The 20,274-nt window shown below is 44.3% G+C and overlaps 1 protein-coding gene across 1 annotated transcript in view; it reads left to right on the top strand.

Annotated features, from left to right (window-relative positions):
* The first annotated feature begins 414 nt into the window (after nt 1-414).
* LOC310688461 (guanine nucleotide-binding protein subunit alpha-14-like) overlaps nt 415-20,274 on the top strand; it is a 36,233-nt gene continuing 16,373 nt past the window's right edge. Inside the window, exon 1 of the mRNA XM_083465022.1 lies at nt 415-621. Coding sequence (XP_083321148.1) covers nt 495-621 — 127 coding nt within the window. The 5' untranslated portion in view covers nt 415-494. The remainder of the gene's footprint in view (nt 622-20,274) is intronic.

The following is a 20,274-nucleotide window of genomic DNA, read 5'->3' as shown; positions in this document are numbered from 1 at the left end:
CTCCCATGACCTGGACCATGCTGGCTGCAGTCAGCGTCGAGGGGCCAATGGTGGGACTCTGCCTAAGGCACCTTCTTCTGGGTCCCTCCTCGATGGGAGTCCCCCCCCCCAGCCCAGAGTCCCCGAGAGAAGTCCATTTGAGGCTGCAGCGTGCCGGGCTCTTCTTTTGCGAAGCTGGGGGGGGGCCTCTTTGGCCCAGCTAACGCTCCAGTTTGCAAACCCAGAAAATATGACCCCCAGGCGCGCCATGGCCGAAGAAAGCCCACCCTGCGACCGGCCCCGAGCAGCGCCTCCGGATCGGGGGCAGGGGCGGGGCCGCCGCCGGGGGCGGGGCTTGGGCTGCGCGGCGATAGCGTCTGGCGCAGAAAGCGACCCGCGCGAAGCCCGTCCGCCTCGGCGCCTTCCCTGCGGCTGCAGCTGCGCGCGCTCCGTGGCCCGAGAGCCGGAGCAGGACTCGGCGTGTCCCTGGCAGGCAGGCGAGAGTCTTCCTCGGCATGGGCGGGCAGTGCTGCTGCTTATCCTCGGAGGAGAAAGCGAACAGGTTGCTGAGCTTGGAGATTGAGCGCCGGCTGCGCCAGGACAAGCGAGACGCGCGCAAGGAGCTCAAGCTGCTGCTGCTGGGTGAGTTTGTGGGCGAGGAAAGCCTCCCGCGCTCTCCGGCCAGGATGCTCCCGAGAGCTCTCGGCTTGTAGGATATCCCGGCTTTGCTTTTCCATAACTTGAGCCCGCGAGAACAGCTCGGCCCAACCCGTCTTGCAACAGGTGAAACGAGGCTCGAGGCTCGGGGGGTGTGCAGACTGCATTTTCAATACCGTTGGCACATTTGCAGTGTTTTTTTAAACCACTTTAGTGATTTTAAAAAATCTGGACTGCAATTCCTAAACCTACTTATTATTCATTTAAGATGTTACCTTTAATGTGCATGCAGGGTGTTTTGCATTCTTGCTTGGGTACTTTGTAAATTAGACCATCCTTGTTCTAAGCTTAGACAGAGACTGAAGTTCCTTCCAGGGAATCTCCCTCATTTTTTTGCAGGGAGGTGAGATGACATTGGCTGTTAATTGAGCATCCACTCTGATTTGTTTGTGGCGAGGTTTGGCAATGTCAAGCATCACCCCCCACTTTCCAGTGTGTTTTCCCATCACTTTCTGCATTGCAAAAACATTCTATCTCTTTTGGAAGCAGGTTAGCTCTGCAGGACCTCCAAATCAACTTTAATTGCACAGCCTGAATTTGCTGATATATGATTGAAGTTCAGCTGAAAACGACGACTGTCTGGAAGTGAAGTGAACTTCGTATACTAAGAGGAAGATACTTGTACAAGGCCACTTAGAACTGTTTCTAGCATTACATCTCCACAACAACAACAAAAAGTTTTGTTTTTAATGCAGATACAGAGAGTGGAATGCAGGAAGCTGCCTCATTAATTGTCTGGGGACAAGCAACAGTCCATCCCCTGGACTCTATCTGGAATGGCTAAGTAATTCCATAATCTTCAGAGTGGGCCTTGAAAGCCAATTAACTCAGTTTTGAAAGTGAGGTTTAAAAAGTGGGTTAAAGGAATAGGGGCAGAATTTGTGTGCACTAATTGTGTAGCTGTATGATTTATTCACCACTCTGTTGCCGTTAGATTTCCAGTATGGTTGGACAGGCACTTTCCAGTTGGTGCCACTAAGGCTGGGTTCTTATATTGCCTCTGTGGGAGCTGCAGGCCTTCTATCTGACATGGTGAATAGATGTTATGTGGACTCAATGGAGTTTCAAATCCCCAATGAGGTGACCTTGGACTAGTTACTATCTTTCAGCCTGATCTACCTCACAGGATTGTTATGAAAAGAACACTGGGAGTAATTAATCTTTAGCCTAAAGAAGCCTAAGGCTAAATCCAGTATTAGTTCTACTACTACATCCATTCAAACGAATAAACATGGATACCTTAGGTCCATTAATTTCAGTTATTCAGAGGAGAACTAAGTTGAATGCATCCCCTAGGGTAGACTTGATAGTAGTCTTCAAATATCTGAAGACTATTTCATACAGAAGATGGAGCAGACGTTTTTCTGTTGCTCAAGACGGCTGGACTAGAACCAATGAGTGCTGGTTACAGGAAAGCAGATTTCGACTAGATGTAAGGAGAACCTTCCAAAGTCTGTTTGAACAGACTGCCTAGGGAGGTTGAGATCTCCTTCACTGGAGGCATTTAAGCAGAGTATGGACAGCTGTCTGCCAGGGAAACTGTAATTGCAGCTTGTATTGTGGATCCTGCACTGAACAGCAGGTTGGGCTAGCCAATGATGATAATTTTATTATTTGTACCCCTGTACCGGGTTGCCCCAACCACTCTGGGACATTAAAAACTCCCCTATACAGGGTTGTATAGCCCTGTCTAGCCACCAAGATCCCTTCCAGCTCTTTAATTTTATAATAATTATTATTTTAACAATCAGCATTGACCTTGTAGGTCCTATACTGCACCATGCAAGGTTAATGGGAAAACCCAGGAACAAGCATGAAGAGCAGTGAAGTGGGGTGGAAGGTTTCTACACAGAAAAAAAAATGGAACTTTAGTTAAGCAATCAGAAGTGCTGTAATATATGACTTCCTTTGGACAATAACACTACAGGGGACTAGCACCAGAGTACTAGACACCGGTGGCAATAACTGAAGGAAAGAGGAGGCGCCATTTGCTGCTGAGGTAAAGCCTCGATGATGATGACTGGTACAGAGAGACATAGGGAGGTATTCAACATTGTTCTAAATTGTCAGTGCAAGCATTTCTGCTTGGCAAATGGACTGATTCCCTTCTCTCCCCCCCCCCCCCACTGTTGTAGGTCTTGTCCCATCTCTCCAGAGTGGATTTGGAGGAGCTGGGAAAGCCCTGTTGCACTAGGGGGAGCCCTTGTGCTGGCTTCTGCTAAGATTATAAGATTTCAGCCTCCAAAACAAAGTTGAGGAATAAACAACGAAGTTTCTGGGTATTCAGAATGATTGTGTCTAAATTAGGGAGCGCTAAATAAGGGATTGTTGATGCTCATGCAGCTGCTGCCTCTGCTCTTATACCTTGACCAAGTCAAGGCAGTGGTCACCTTTGCTCCTGACCTCTCAATTACAATTTATCTGGAACCTCAGTAGGTACAACTGAGACCAGTGACATTCCTCCATACCTCCTCTGCTCAGCTCGTCCCTTCTATCACATAATTCTCAGGAAAGTCCAAAGGAACAACAGTCCTCTTCTTTCAGTTAGTTGACCGAATAAACAAATTTCAAGGTCCCGCCATTTTCTTCCTCAGTCTAGAAAGGGAAATACTTTTTTCTCCAAATGTGACCACTGACAGTCAGGCAGCACCTGCCCTTTAGCAGCACCACTAGAGACCCTGCTCCGCCTCTGCTCACAGGTACCGTACTCCTCTCCCCTCCAGGGTAGCATTTTTCTTTAAGCCAATATCCTTCCTCTTAATAATAAATTGTATCTCAACATCTCTATAAGTTCATGTTCTCAGAGCCTGTTTTGTGGGGAGGGGATAAGCTCTAATTTCCCAATGACATCCATCAAAACAAAAAGGCTCCCCCTCTTCATTCCTTTCAGTCCACAGGCAGCCTCAAATCTTCTTTTAAATAGCAAAGTTACATTGTGAATCAAACAATCCTCACTTGTATATCTTTAAACCTTATATTGTATCGGGAGAGGGTTGCCAAATCATAGACCTAAGGACTTCCATAATATAGCAGAGAGCCCTCTCTCCTCCATCCACTGCCAACACAAGTAGAATTTTCTCCTGATTTCAAACCTCAATTCCACACAGCTGGATAATCCACAGTTGTCCACATAATGTCCACATCTCCTCTGGTGCACGCCTTTACTTAATGGCAATTGACTCCCAATTATTAGGAGAACCTCCACTCTTGATGGCAATGGGGGTGGGGTTTACATCAGGGAGAAGTACTTAGCACCCAGTGCCTCTGTCTGCCTCTAGTCAGCCTGCTCCTCCCATACCCTGGGAGGTTTCAGAAAACAATTTAGCCCTATTCATTCTCTTCTCCTTCATCTGTGCCTCTCTCCAGTGTTGAGAGAGCCATTGCGCAGGACCACATCTGGAAGCCTGTATGGACCAGCCTTGACTCGTCACACAAACGTGTGGAGCTCGGCAAGCTTACAGAAGCTACAATCTTGAATGATTCTTGATGATTTGCAGACACAGAACTTACTGTGCCATATATTTTTTCAGGCACCTTTTCCTGTAAGTTTACTGGGAACTATAGAGTGAAGTTTGATTCACTTAAGCTTAATAAGAGAGCTCTTTTTGTTGTTGCCCCAAATGAATGTGAATTTCATTAGCCAATTTTCATGTGCTTTGGAAAAAGGTGGTTGAGATAGAAATTAAATTTCCAAATGCATGTGGCTTGAGCCAAGTTCAGTTAATTAAGGATAACTCTGTGGACATACATGGAAACAACATTGTCAAAGAAAAGATAATTGTTAACAGCAGAATCCTTTGCCCACTTACTTGGCAGTAAGTCTCATTGTGACTGTCTTCCATGTATTGAGTCAGGATGGCTGGTTGCAATACTGAAAATGCTTACTGGGAAACAGGGCTGTGCAAAGCTGGTAGACCCAGGCCAGATAGGAAATGTAGGCCTCATTTAAATAATCTTTACCAAAGGGTTTCCCTTTGCCTTTACCAGGGGGATTTGAATAAGTCCCCTCAAATTTGTAGGCCCATGCCAATTGGCTCTGCCTGGTACCCACTCCAGTCTCACCTGCTGGGAAACATATGCGATTGAATGCACTGGAATTTGTTTGCAAGACTATGTTTGTTTGTTTCAGGCACTGAACGGTGACCTTAGATTCAGTGCTGAATGGAGTATACATGTAAAGATGCTTTGTCAACAGGGGCAGAGGGAGGGGGTGCAGTGGAGGCGGGGCACCCCAGGTTGTCATCACTGAGGGGGGTGACAAAATGCCAGGCAGCACTCACCACAGGGCCTGCAGCACACCCGAGCCACACGTCTCTCCTGGGAGTGATGCAGTGGCTTGGGTGCCCGCAAGCTCCGCGCTGCCCCAAATGGTCTGCCCGCTGCCTCCCCCTCAGCTGTTGGGCTGCTGAGTGGGAGGAGGCAGGCAGACTCCTCGGAGGCCCCGCAAGCGTCTTGCCCCAGCTGGCCCTGCCCCTGGGCGCAGGGCACGCCCCCCGCCGCAGGAGCCCAATCAGCTTACTCCACCGCCGTTTGTCAATGGGACTCACTAACTTTTTAATAACGCATTGCTTTGTCCTTTTCATTTCTCTCTCTCTCAATTTAAGACTCTTCATGCAGTCATTTCCTAGTTCTTTAATGTGGTTGCACAATGTATACAATCAGCAGAAATGACAGAACAGTGGGTTTTTGGCAAGGCGGTAATAAAACATTACTAGAAGTTTTAGATGTTTCTTAAGCAATTGGTTTTAAATAATTGTTTAGGATTCAAAGCCATAGTACCCACAGTTCAACATATGCAAAAATGTCCTAGTAAAGTTAGTTGAGGATGTGGACTTTGATTGCTATAAATGGGTTGTGCTCTTCTAATATGTGTCTGAGCTCTCAATCTATTTTGCTAGGCAGATTAAGAGGACTGGTAGGCCACATTCAGCTAAGGACCAGAGATTTCCCATTCCTCTCTGGTAGTGGCTCTCCACGTTTCGGAGAGGAGTTTTTCCGACCTTAACAGGAGATGCCAGGGGTTGAATCTGGGACCTTCTACATGCAAAGCACGTGCTCTGTGGCTGAGCTACACCGCTTGCCAATTGAATCATAGAATTGTAGAGTTGGAAGGGACCCTGAGGGTCATCCAGCCCAAGTCCCTGCAAGGCAGGAATATGCAGTTGCCCTGTGCAGGGATCAAACCTGCAACCTTGGTGTTATCAGCACCATGCTCTAACCAACTGAGCTATTGGTGGAGGCTAAAAAGTTGAACTATCACTCACCCGGCCTACCCAAAAAGGATGGGACACTGCCCCTGCCCCTGCCCCAATATGTGCCCTTAGCATCTGATACTCATTTTCTATCCCTGAACATGAACTTGCTTGGACAGTGCAGGATCCAAGGAGGGAATTCATGGAAGATAAGAGCAGCTTCTGTTTAGTATTATATAAAAAGGTGCCTGGCAGATACTAAAACATACTACTACTACTACTACTTTTAAAGAACGAAAACTAGTAAATGCAAGAGGACAAACAAATAGCCAAGAATAACTACTGTATTCCAAACAAGGAACGATGTATTCTGTATGTAAACAAAGAAGCACGGCCCATATCCACATCCTTTGGAAAACAGACCTCAAGTTACTAACCATCTGTTATACAAGTTTTATGCAAATGAAGTAGATGTTTTTTTGTGAATATTCATTTTAAAGAAATAAAATAGTTTAACACTGGAGTCCTTTCCCAGCTACTGCTATGTTTTAGCCACATTGAAAGCAGGTTGACTTGAGTTCTTCCCACCAATTTACTTCATTCATTTCAAAGCAGACTGGGGCCCACATATCAAGAAGAGTCCTGCTAGATCAGGCCAATGGTCCTTCAAGTCCAACATCCTGCTTTCACAGGGGCCAGCCGGGTGCTGGTGGGAAGCCCACAAACAGGACCCAAGGGCAAGAAACATTCTCTCACCCTGCAGTTTCCAGCAACTTCTGTTCTTATGACTCTGTAGACCAGGAGTGGGGAACCCCTGGTCCCAGTGGTGGAGGAACCCTCTCTGGCATCCGGGGTGGGACGAACTGCCCGGTGACACATGCGCGACATACCTACAGAGTGCGCATGTGTGGCACCCCATACAGAATGCACACGTGCGGTGACCATATGGGCTGCCACGCGTGCGCACTCTGTACAGGCTGCCACTCACACATGGCATCCATATGGGCTGTCACTTGCACGGCGACCATATGGGCTGCCGTGTGAGCGGCATCCTGTACGGAGTGCGCATGTGTGGCATCCCGTACGGACTGCGCATGCCCGGCAGCCCGTATGGTCGCTGTGCGAGTGGTGCTCATACTGACTGTGCGCACCCTCAGCTGCTCTACAGCTGGGGGAGGCAGGGGCCATCTTGTCACCCCCCCCAGAGTGGCACTTGGGGTGGCTAGCCCCCTCTGCCCCCCACTTCATATGCCCCTGCCTGGTCCTGAAATGAAGGTGGTCCACCAGGCCTTTCAATATGCCCTGCAAGACTCTTCTCTCCCCCCCCTTCTGTGACTGGCCAGTGAAGCAGGGCGTTGGGACATTGGGCTTGGCAAAACAAAGCATACACTTGCTTTTCCCCCTGCCCCATACTGGTCACAGAAGAATTGACTTTTTTCACTCAGCTGGTATGGAAGCAGATGAGGCTGGCAAATCTGTGCACTGTCCCTGCTCCATGAGCCTGACTAATTTCAATTCAAGCAGCTTCTGAGTCAGCTCCATCTTTGTTGGGGTAAATGATGATAGTGGGCACAGCTGGAGTTGCCTTAAGTGGCCTTCTCTCAGACCTGTACATAAGAAAAGGAAGAGAAGAGAGACTCTTTTGTTACCAGGTAAGTAGTGTGGAAGAGAAAGTGAATCAGGAGTGCTTATCTTTCTCTCTTTTTATTACTAGCACTGAATGTATTTTTGTGTTTATTGAGTTGGGTGGGACAGGCCAGCTGCAGAGCAATACTGAAAGGATGGGAGAAGTTGAACTACCTGGTGCATGGCAGAGAGAGAGGTGAAATACCTCTTGAATTGAGCTGTAGGGAGCGGTAGCCTAAATACTTGTTTTGCGGGTGGAAGTTTGTGAGTGGGGTGTGTATATAGTTTTGGCCCTGCCTACATTTGGGTGGCGATGTGGGTTAAACCACAGAGCCTAGGACTTGCCAATCAGAAGGTCAGCGGTTCAAATCCCCGCAATGGGGTGAGCTCCTGTTGCTGCCAACCTAGCAGTTTGAAAGCACGTCAAAGTGCAAGTAGATAAATAGGTACTGCTCAGGCGGGAAGGTAAACGGCATTTCCGTGCGCTGCTCTGGTTTGCCAGAAGCGGCTTAGTCATGCTGGCCCAGAAGCTGTACGCCGGCTCCCTTTGCCAATAAAGCGAGATGAGTGCCGCAACCCCAGAGTCGGCCACGACTGGACCTAATGGTCAGGGGTCCCTTTACCTTTACATTTGGCTTTAGCCCTGCTAAGCATTGGTGTACAGTGGTTTGACTTGGTACAACACAATTTCCTATGTACCCAAGTTGGGATTTCAAATGAATGCTTAGAGCCAGTATGACAGACTTCTAGGTAGAAATGCAAAAGGCTGATATCAGCCAATGGAGGTCAACACTTCTGGTATCTGATGAAGTCAAAGAATGCCAAAGCTCTAAAAAGTTCTGATGAGACTTCCTAAATCATGTAAGTGAAGCTGACTTGATAAGAGTTTTATCTCTTTCTGGGAGCAGCTGCATCTTCCTGATTGAATCTTTTGGAATCTTATTTCTATTTCTCAATACAATTATTTTGAAAATCAATGAGCATTTGTTTGTCATACAATCCATTGTCATTGTGTTTGCTTAAAAGTCTTTTATGACTAATACCATCAAGGTAATTTTCAAATCTTGAAAATTGTTGATAGTGATCTGAAGTGGTACAGCTAAAATACTCAGAAGTATAACTACAATCTCTGCTAAGACCAACTGATCTAGAAACCTTTATTTATTTATTTAGTTTTTGCTGTGGCAGGGTTTGAATGTGCCAGGCATAAAATGAAAACATCTAATAGTTGTTTTTTACTTTGTGGCTTTTATGACTATTCTGTGAAAGCGTTGAGACAATAGTTTCATATTTTGTGATATGTGGTTGAGAACATCTTCCTTGTTACTTTAAAGGGAGAATGATAATTTATATTGTTATCACCCAGGTTACATTCTCTAATCTTCATTTCCATAGGAACCAGGCATGGAACATGAAAGCCTTTGTAAGAAGGTAGTAAACTCTCTGGTTGAAATCATTTAATTAAGTAAACTAAAGTTCTCTTATATCCTGTTTCTGCAAAGTGTTGATTGCCAATAGTGATTTAGGAAGTCTATGCTAAATAGTACATCCGTAAGGACATAAGTTTGCCTTTCAAATATCATGCTGTTGTATACCTGTCCTTGGTGACAGAGGGGAAGAATGGAATTTCCATTAACAAAAATGGCTATCCTGTTAGCACTTTTGTTTTGCATAAATCTTGTTTAAAAGTCAAATGGTCAGTCCTTAACAGATTTAAGGGACTGAGAAAACATCAAAAATGTCAATGTGAGCAATTCATTTCATTTATGCTAGCTTCAACTGGGTAGACAAGCAAAAGGCTGCAAAACATAATTTTAGGTATTGCTGCTGAGTATCAGTATAACTTTAAAACACTAGATGAGCAAAATTAGATGGAGGCATGTTGACTTTGACTCAGCCTCTTTGTAGCTCAGCCATACATTCCAATAATTATTTTGCTTAACAACATCAACAAACACTTAACAAGTAATGACACTTGGGGGGGGGGCCAAACATATGGTATGGGTTTGGGTGCATATATAGTATAAAAATTTGAAGATGTTTGTTCATGTGTGAGACATTCTTAGGGCAGAACTAAAAGGAAGGGCCATAGAGCAGTGGTAGAAGATGTGCTTTGCCAGTGAAAGATTCCGGGTTCAGTCCTTGGCATCCTTTGGGGGGGGCTTGGATTGCAGGAGAATTACACAGTGTACAGTATTTCTTTGCCATTAGCCTATATAATGTGCTAGTGGTGGCAAGAATTACTAAACATGCATAAGTACGTGCCTTATTACATATTATATTTTTTATAGTTTGGAGCCACAACAGGATATATATTTTAAAATACATTATGATCACATTTTACATGTATTTGACTTACACAATTTCAACTATATGCAGTTGAAATTATGCACATTAAATGCAGCAAGGAACAAGGAGCAAAAAGCTTAAAAGCTTTTTTTAGCTCCAGGTCTGCTTGGGTGAAAAAACCCCATTTAAGACTGCCTTTCTTGGCCAGGGGTTGGCAGCACCAAAGGGGTAGCTTGAGTATATGCATTTTTAAGTATATGTGGAACCCTTGGAACTGAACCCCAGTGTAAGATGCACTTATTCTCTAATCCTATACATGGGTAAGGATGTGAATGCCACCAACAAGACTGCAATTCACAAGGAGCTATAAGAGAAAAGCTTCCACTGGATTGCAGTTGGAGAGTAAACAGAGGTGTTTCAAAACCAAGCTCATGGCTCTAACTATACCTCATTTTTCTTTAGGCAAATAATGTCCCCTGGATGAACATGATACACATGTAAATTCTGTACACCTAGCTCTGTTTAGTCAGCCCAGGAGATGAATAAAATATTATCTTACCTGTATGAAAACACTATGAAAATGGTTTTCAAAGAACTAATAGGATACATACTAGTGTCAAAATAGCAAGTATATGGGAAACCAAATGAAGGAGTACGGGTCGCCATCATATAATCACATCATAAGGTTTTATAGAATCATAGAATTGTAGGGTCGGAAGGGATCCCAAGGGTCATCTAGTCCAACCCCCTGCAATGCAGGAATCTCAACATGCTGTCCCCCACCCAATTTAAAACTATACTGGACCCTGCTTAGCTCTGCAAATGTGCTAGCAGTTTTACTGCTGCACTTCACTTCCGTGAGTTATGCCTTTCCCCTTTTGCTCCTGCTCAGGGTTTTCTGACTTTCCTCAACAAATTCTCATGGGATTGGTACTTTACTCAACTATACCTGTTAATTGATTGGATTAGTCATGCTGGTCACATGACCCAGAAGCTGTATGCTGGCTCCCTCGGCCAATAAAGTGAGATGAGCGCCGCAAACCCAGAGTCGGTCACGACTGGACCTAATGGTCAGGGGTCCTTAAACATTGGCTCTACTGTGTAGATTGGATCTACACAGCAGGTGGCGCTGTGGTCTAAACCACAGAGCCTAGGACTTGTTCCTGTTGCTCGGTCCCTGCTCCTGCCAACCTAGCAGTTTGAAAGCATGTCAAAGTGCAAGTAGATAAATGGGTACCACTCCAGCGGGAAGGCAAATGAAGTTTCCCTGCGCTGCTCTGGTTTGCCAGAAGCAGCTTACTTATGCTGGCCACATGACCCGGAAGCTCTACGCCGGCTCCCTCGGCCAATAAAGCGAGATGAGCGCCGCAACCCCAGAGTCGTCCACGACTGGACCTAATGGTCAGGGGTCCCTTTACCTTTACCTTTACCTTTTATGATATGTGTGGAGCTGTGGGTTAAACCACTGAGCCTAGGGGTTGCCAATCGAAAGGTCGGTGGTTCAAATCCCCGCAAAGGAGTGAGCTCCTGTTGTTCTGTCCCAGCTCCTGCCAACCTAGCAGTTTGAAAGCACACAGTTCAAGCAGATAAATAGGTACCGCTCTGGCGGGAAGGTAAACGGTGTTTCCGTGTGCTGCTCTGGTTCACCAAAAGCGGCTTAGTCATGCTGGCCACATGACCCAGAAGCTGTATGCCGGCTCCCTCGGCCAATAAAGCGAGATGAGTGCCGCAACCCCAGTTGGTCATGACTGGACCTAACGGTCAGAGGTCCCTTTACCTTTACCGTACATTGCCCCAAAAGTAGAGCTGCTCTATCAACAGCTACCCTCATGCCATCTCCTGCAACATTGTGGTAGATGTTTTATGCATCCTTAAGATGCTGGTTCTGGAAAGTGGCATGGAGAGTAGAGTCTGCTGAACTGCTTAAGTTCAAAACTAATATATTTGTTAATTAAATATATATCCTGTCTTTCCTTCCAAAGGACTCCAGGGTTGTAAAAAGCAAATGATAAAGCAATAAAAACATGTTTGAAATGCCTTAAGAACAATTCAAATACAGATGCATTCTGGGGGAAATCTCTTCTTAAAAGGCTTGTTGGAAGATGGAGACCTTCAGCAGGCATCAAAAAGATAGCAGAGACAGTGCCTGTCTAATACAGTGGTACCTCGGGTTACAGACGCTTCAGGTTACAGACGCTTCAGGTTACAAACTCCGCTAACCCAGAAATATTACCTTGGGTTAAGAACTTTGCTTCATGATGAGAACAGAAATCGTGCTCTGGCGGCGCGGCGGCAGCAGGAGGCAGTGGCGTAGCGTGGGGGGTGCAGGGGGGGCCGGCCGCACCGGGCGCAACATCTGGGGGTTAGGGTTAGGGGGCGCAAATCCACAGGTTAGGGGGCGCAAATCCACGGGTTAGGGGGCGCAAATTACTTGCCTTGCCCCGGGTGCTGACAACCCACGCTACGCCACTGGCAGGAGGCCCCATTAGCTAAAGTGGTACTTCAGGTTAAGAACAGTTTCAGGTTAAGAATGGACCTCCGGAACGAATTAAGTTCTTAACCCGAGGTACCACTGTATTTAATGGGGAGGATTCCAAAGGTTGGGTGCCACAGCGCTGAATACCTATTTCATATATTGTGCAAAACAGACCTCCTGATAAGATGGTAACTACAGGAGGCCCTCACCTTCAGAGCACAGTGTATATGGGTGAGATGATATTTTAGGTATTCTGGTCCCAAGTAGTATAAGATTTATGCATGAAAACCAGGACCTTGAACTTAGCTTGGTAGCTAATTGGCAGCCAGTGCAATTCTTGTGATTTTGGCTTAAGTGAGCCCAATTTATACTGTACATGGGTAGAATGATTTTTTTAAAGCACTCCCTATTCAAGTATTTCAATGTTTTCCATGCAGAATTTTGGGTGGTATATTGTTCTCGAACAAGGGGCTTTATATGATGATCTGGATTAACTCACATACTCTTTGAAAGAAGGAGTGTTTTGATAGCCTCTCATAATGGTTTCAGCTCATCAAGGTCACCTGATACTTTTTCTTTCAAAAGTTAGCTATTGCAAGAGAGTAAACGTTATCGCTATACCTGTATCAACTTTTCTCACTATAGCCATTTTGTTCTTGTAAGCAGAAAAATAAATGTAACCAATGCTTTTTCTGAGATATAAAAAAACCATTCAGGGATGAAGAGGGAGCTATAACATGTTTCCTTGGTAACAAGAAAAGCAGCTGATTTTTCAGCTCCACCAAGGACGAATATAGCAGCTGATACAATCTCTCTCTCTCTCTCTCTCTCTCTCTCTCTCTCTCTCTCTCTCTCTCTCTCTGTGTGTGTGTGTGTGTGTGTGTGTGTATTTTTGAATACCTGTTTTTCACGTAATTTCGTTTATCTGTTTGTGACTAATATTTTTACATGAGGGTTTTTCTTTTCAGGGGCGTGGAAGGAAGCCAGTAAATGTTGGTTTTGAATATTTAATAACCTTTATTAGTTTTTTTATTGGTTGTGCATGTGAATTACCTTGATGGCTTTTGTAGCTGAGAAGTGTGGTACAGATGCAATAAACAGTGTGAACAACTGCAAATTGCCATATGCTTTGCAGACAAGGGCCCAGTCATTCCAACATTTCACATTCTTCAGAAGCACAGCTGGTATCTCTGTTGTGTAGTTAAATGTGCCCAAAGATATTCACTAAGCAGTGATCAACACATGGTGTGTCAAGTCAATGGGTATGCGCTATGCCAAATGGGTATGTACTAATGTGGTTATGCAAAAACCATTGTGACATTCCAGCAATTGTGGAATAATGGTGCATGGTTTTATGTTCTAGGCTAGGTAATCTCTCAATTCCTGCAGAACATGTACAGTCAAAAATATAGGTCCTGTGGTTTGTTTTTAAAACCCTTTCTTTGATGGAGGGGGGAAAATCCATCTGTACAGCTTCCATGTAGCAGTGAAGCTCTGCAGATGTGAACACTGGCAGACTGGAGAGCCCTACTTCCCTGTTCCTAATTGGCTCTCTGAAAGGAGTTCTCACAGAATAATGTGTGCACTTTTTTCACATAGACTGCTCAGGGAGGAAGCTGTGAACTCTTATCAGGCTCACTTAGAAATTAATAGTAATAAAAAGCTAAGAAAGGTAAAGGATGCTGGGAATTGTAGCTCCATAAGGGACAAGCTACAGTTCCTGGAACGCTTTACAGAAAGTAATGTGTTGTAAATGCAGGAGTTCCCTCCTCCAGCCGGGACTCGGTTTCACATCACTGGTGAAACCACCATCCCGCTCTGCCCTTGTACAACAGAGAGGGAGAAACAAGCTGTGTCGTTGAGGTGCTGATACAGCTTGTTCCTCCCTCTGATGCCTGTTCACATCTCTGCCTCCCAAAGGCTTGCACAGCTATTTGTTGCAGCGGGCCTGGCTACAGGCTCTGCAGGCGAATGGTGCCTCTGGGACTGGCCAGGGGGTGCTGGTTGCCAGGGACAGAGGTGGCCTTGGAGTAAGCAAGCAAGTGGGTGAGGGAGCCCAGCCAGCCAGCCAGTAAACCAGCTCTTGCTGTGGGAATGGATGGACCTAGTGGGGGTCCGGGCAGGCAGGCGCCACACTGGCCTTTCTTGTGCCTGCTGTGTGCAGTGCCTGTGTGGGAGCTGAGTGCCTGGTGCCAAAAGGGAGCCTTTCCACCCTGCAGGCCCAGCGGCGCCTGCTGTCTCCACTGCAGCCTCCCAAGGCGAGTAAGGTGCTGGCCTCACATTCACCTTTGGCCAGTTTCCATTCGGCTGCTAAGGCTGGAGGCTCCTCAATGTGGAGTGGGGAGGTTGGCTCACAAGGGGAGAGGAGCCTGAGGGAACACTCCACAAGGAAAAGGGGTGAGGGGCTGCTGGCTCTGCAGGCAAGGGGTGACATAACTGGGATTCTGAGGCTCGAAGGGCATTTTCCCATGTAGTTGGTCAAGGAAGCCATGGGCTCAAGAAGGCTGAAAACCTCTGGCATATATGCAGATTGCGAATTCTGCTTAAGGTATGGGGGAGCAAAGCCTTTCTTTCAGATTGTGTATTTTATTAGAAAAGCAGAATGTTTGAGGGGTAATATGTACTGGTGCCTAAAGGAACTGCAGTAGGAAACTGTTTTTGTAAGTACAGTGGTGCCTCGCAAGACGAAAAGAATCCATTCTGTGATTCTCTTCGTCTAGCGGTTTTTTCGTCTTGCGAAGCAAGCCCATTGGCGGATTAGCGCTATTAGCGGCTTTTAGCGGCTTATCAGCTTATCGGATCAGCTGATAAGCGGCTTAGCGTCTTAGAAAGGGGGGGGGAGGGAAAAAACCCCGCAGGAACTCGCAAGACATTTTCGTCTTGCGAAGCAAGCCCATAGGAGATTCGTTTTGCGAAGCACCTCCAAAACGGAAAACCCTTTCGTCTAGCGGGTTTTCCGTCTTGCGAGGCATTCGTCTTGCGGGGCACCACTGTAATCATCTTTAGGGCAACCTGTAGTGAAAGTTCTGGGAAGGGCCAAATGTGGTGAGCTGTCTCGGCTCAGTGCTAGAGCACAGCAGCTGCATGCAAAAGGTTTCAGGTTGAATCCCTAGTACTGTATGTAGGACTGGGAAAGACTTATATCTGAAACCCCAGAGAGGCACGACAAGTCAGTACAGATGATTCTGGGCTAGATGGATCAATAGTATCAGGCAGCGTTCTATATTCCTATTAGAATTGGCACATCCAGGAAAGTGCGAGTTCTCTGTACTTGGCATATTTGTTAAGATAACTGCAGGTTGATGCAATGATGAGATTGCCTCTAGCAAAGTTTTATCACTTTGGTCAGATCATAGTAACACACTATTTACATGAACACAGCATATATAAAAGCTTTGTTCTTCTTCCACATCAGTTCAAGTGCCAAAATGAGCTCAGGGCTGTAATCAGTTATCACTGAAGTCTAGCTCTCTGTGAAGTGGTAAACTTGAACTTGGGATATGTTTTGTTTTAGTTTGCAAGTGGTGGTTCACATAATTCTATTCACTTGAAAGCGAGATGCAGAGAAGGGTTGTAGAGATGCAGAGAAGGGTATTGTCCATGGTATTCTATAGTTTTTATAGAGAGCAAGAGAGGGGGCAAAAATAATGAGAAATGTGAGCTGTTACCTGCAGCCCAGTCTAAAATGCTACTGCCAGACACATTTTGCTACCTCAGCAAGCGCTGGCCTTCAGCTTCAAGGAGCCTCTCTGATGCTTCTGAGCAATGGAACAGTAAGTCCCATTAGAAGCTGAATTTGTCAAATTTCTGGATTAACAAGGGGGAAAAACCTGTTAAGCAGTCTTAAGGGGAGATAAGAAAGAGGAGAAATGAATTATATATATTTTAAAACGCTTTGTAAGGTAAACATATAACTAAGTATAGTGAATCTTTTAAAGTTTGTTCAACAACAGATTTCTAGATGACATCTTATTGCATTTTGAAACAGTTTATAGACCACACAGAGATTCACGTTTCTGCAGATATAAAGCATATACAGTGGTACCTCTGGTTACGTACTTAATTCGTTCCGGAGGTCCATACTTAACCTGAAACTGTTCTTAACCTGAAGCACCACTTTAGCTAATGGGGTCTCCCACTGCCGCCGTGCGATTTCTGTTGTCATCCTGAAGCAAAGTTCTTAACCCGAGGTACGATTTCTGGGCTAGCGGAGTCTGTAACCTGAAGCGTCTGTAACCCGAGGTACCACTGTAGAGAACTTTTACTTCTCAGTAATTCTTGGCCCCCTCGGCCAGTAAAGCAAGATGAGTGCCGTAACCCCAGAGGAGTTCACAACTGGACTTTTTTTTAAAAAAAGTATTTTTTATTGCTTTTCTCAGGTACAGAAATGAAGTCAAATATATAAAAGAAATAACAGTAATAGAAAAAAAGAAAGAGAAAAAAGAAATCCATCTTTCCAAGACATTTTTTCATCACCAACCGGACTTCCCCACGTCCCCCTCACCCTGCATTCTTTATAATAAAAATACCAACAAATTATTACCTTGTTTCATGCATTCCTTTGTACTTTCAAATAGTTATGTTTTAGGTTTAAAATACTTATTGTCAATTTACTTTTACCTTAATATAAATGTAATGTCATTTTAAACCTTAGTCCCTTCATAATTATAACTTAATTTCCCATATCACCGAATCTTGTTGCTGAAGCTAGATTTTCCAAATCATGCAAATTCTTAACATTCATATAACTTGTAATATTTTTGTAAATAGTCCTTAAACTTTTTCCAATCCTCCTCCGTTGTTTCTTCTCCCAAATCTCAGATTCTGCCGGTCATTTCAGCCAATTCCATATAGTTCATCAACTGCGTCAGCCACTCTTCCAGTGTGGGCAAATCTTGTGTCTTCCAGTATTTTGCAATAAGTATTCTTGCTGCTGTCGTTGCATACATAAAAAAAGTTCTATCTTTCTTTAACACCTTCTGGCCGACAATGCCCAGGAGAAAGGCCTCTGGTTTCTTGGGAAAGGTGTACTTAAACACCTTTTTTAACTCATTATAAATCATTTCCCAGAAGACCTTCACTTTTGGGCAAGTCCACCAGAGGTGGAAGAATGTCCCTTCAGCCTCCTTACATTTCCAACATTTGTTATCAGACAGGTGATATATTTTTGCAAGCTTGACTGGGGTCATGTACCACCTATATATCATTTTCATAATATTCTCTTTCAAGGCATTACATGCCGTGAATTTCATGCCAGTGGTCCATAACCTTTCCCAGTCTTCAAACATAATGTTGTACCCAATGTCCTGAGCCCATTTTATCATTGCTGATTTGACTGTCTCATCCTGAGTGTTCCATTTAAGCAGCAAGTTATACATTCTCGAAAGTACCTTGGTCTTTGGTTCTAACAATTCTGTCTCTAGTTTCGATTTTTTCACCTGGAAGCCTATTTTTTTGTCCAACTTAAAAACCTCTTGAATTTGAGCATAGTGAAACCAATTTTGCACCTTATTCTTTAATTTTTCAAAACTCTGCAGCCTCCAAGTTTCTCCGGCTTTTTCTATAATTTCCCCATATTTAGGCCAACCAACCTCCATATTGGGTTTTTTCCAGGCCTTGGCCTCTGCTGGTGATAGCCACCTCGGAGTCTTACCTTCTAATAAGTCCTTGTATTTTGTCCAGACCATAAATATTGATTTTCTGACAATATGATTTTTGAACATTTTATGAACCTTTGCCTTGTCGTACCACAAATATGCATGCCAACCAAAAGCATTGTCAAACCCTTCCAGATCTAGGACATCAGTGTTCTCTAAAAGTAACCAATCTTTCATCCAGCAGAAGGCTGCAGCTTCGTAGTATAACCTTAAGTCTGGCAGGGCAAACCCCCCCCTCTTTCTTTTGCATCAGTTAGTATTTTAAACTTTATTCGGGGCTTTTTGCCCTGCCAAACAAACTTAGAGATATCCTTCTGCCACTTTCCAAAACATTCCACTCTGTCCACAATCTGTAGGGTTTGAAACAGAAATAACATTTTCGGCAATACATTCATTTTTATAGCTGCAATTCGACCCAACAAGGAAAGTTTCAATCTTGACCATGTTTCCAAATCTTTTTTGATTTCCGACCAACATTTTTCATAATTGTCTTTAAATAAATTCAAATTTTTAGCAGACAGATGAACCCCTAGGTATTTCACTTTCTTTACCACACTTAGTTCTGTCTCCTTCTGAAACCCATCTATTTCTGAAGATGTCAAGTTTTCCCCAAAAACCTTGGTTTTTTGCTTATTCAACTTAAATCCCGCCACCCGACCAAACTCATGAATCAGTTCTAATACTCTTTTTATGCTAGATTCTGGCTCCTGTAATGTTAAAACCAAATCATCTGCAAAAGCTTTCAGTTTATATTGTTTCACTCCGACCTGTAGAGTTCACGACTGGACTTAATGGTCAGGGATGGGGTCCTTTTTACCTTTTTATTTCTGCATTAAGGTACTTTATGACCTCTAGTGGTGGCATGTGGGAAATGCTAAGTAGTTTGGTTAATAGGTCAGTAGTGATACTGACAAGCGTCTTTTATTTTTCCTTCAAAAATGTATGAAATAACATGACTGCCAGAGTGAGAGTGGGCATTTCTGGTTCTTCTTCTTTCTTTTTAAAATAAATGTTATTAATTTAGATTTTACAAGATAGCCTACAAAAGAGAACCAAAAAACAAATATAAAACAGATTAAAAACATCAGAAACAAAAGCAATTATTGCAGCAACAATAAAAATACAAAAAGCAGTACATATAAAATCAGTTAAATTAATTATGTAGATTTAAGGGTGGAGCTGCATGTTTAAACAAGGGGTGATCTAGCAGAGACATCAATGGTGAAGGCCTAGGAGCCAATCCTGAGTTCCAATTCTGCCACACCATCAACGTTACTTTTTAAAAATGGGTTGCCCACCTTTTCTTGTTCCGTGTGAGGCATGAGCATGAGCTGATGGTCCTGTGTGGGCACTTTCTACCTGTACCCATTTCTGGTTCCTTGACAGACACAATTCCAATTAATTGGCGGCGGACGAAACACTGGTGTCCTCTGGCTGCATTACTCTTGAACATCTATTCTGTGGTTTATAATTTTTTCTGCCCTCAACTGGTCATCTTCTGTCTTAGAAGACTCTTGTGGAAAGAACAAAGTCTACTGTTTGTAAAACCATAGGTATTATACTAAACAATGCCATGATTATAATAATGAGAACTACAATGAGAATTATAGGAATTATGGAGCTTTGTTGATTGAATAAAAGATGAATTGGTGCATTATGGTTCCATGAAGTTGCCTTGTCCCAAGTGAGATCATTGGTCCACCCAGGTCAGCTCTGTCTGCACTGACTGGTGGTGGTGATGCAGAATCCCAGGCAAATGTCTTTTCCAGCCAGAGAATGAACCTGGGCTAGTCTTACTCCAGAGCAGGTGTTCTGCCATTGAGCTATGACTCTTCCCCCTTGCCTTAAGGCAATGAAGTGGTATAATGGTTTTATTTATTTATTGTACTTCTGAGTCACCCCATAATAGAGGTTTTGGGGGGACATGCAGTTCAAAGAAATAAAAACAGTTATAAAACATAATCAAACAAATCAGTCAAGTATAACAATTCCAGAATCAATAAGAACCATGGACAAAACACAAGAATCATAACCACAGCGACTGAGATAATTAATATAAGTACAGTCATACCTTGGGATAAATACACGTCAGGATAAGTATTTTCAGATTGCACTCCGTGGCGACTCAGAAGTAACGGAGCGCGTTACTTCCGGGTTTCGCCGCTCGTGCATGCACAGACGGTCAAAATGATGTCACGCGCATGCACAGAAACGGCGAATTGCAACACGCCCGCACGCGCAGACAAACACTCACGTCTTATGTTCTATTCAGGATGCAAGTTTGAATCAATATTTTATTTTAGTATTTAGAGAAAGAGAAGCCCCTGTCTAACCATCC

This window comes from Podarcis liolepis (genome assembly GCF_965112155.1).
Source record: "Podarcis liolepis genome assembly, chromosome: 11".
NCBI classification, from domain to species: domain Eukaryota; kingdom Metazoa; phylum Chordata; class Lepidosauria; order Squamata; family Lacertidae; genus Podarcis; species Podarcis liolepis.
This window is presented reverse-complemented; position numbering and strand designations above follow the sequence as displayed.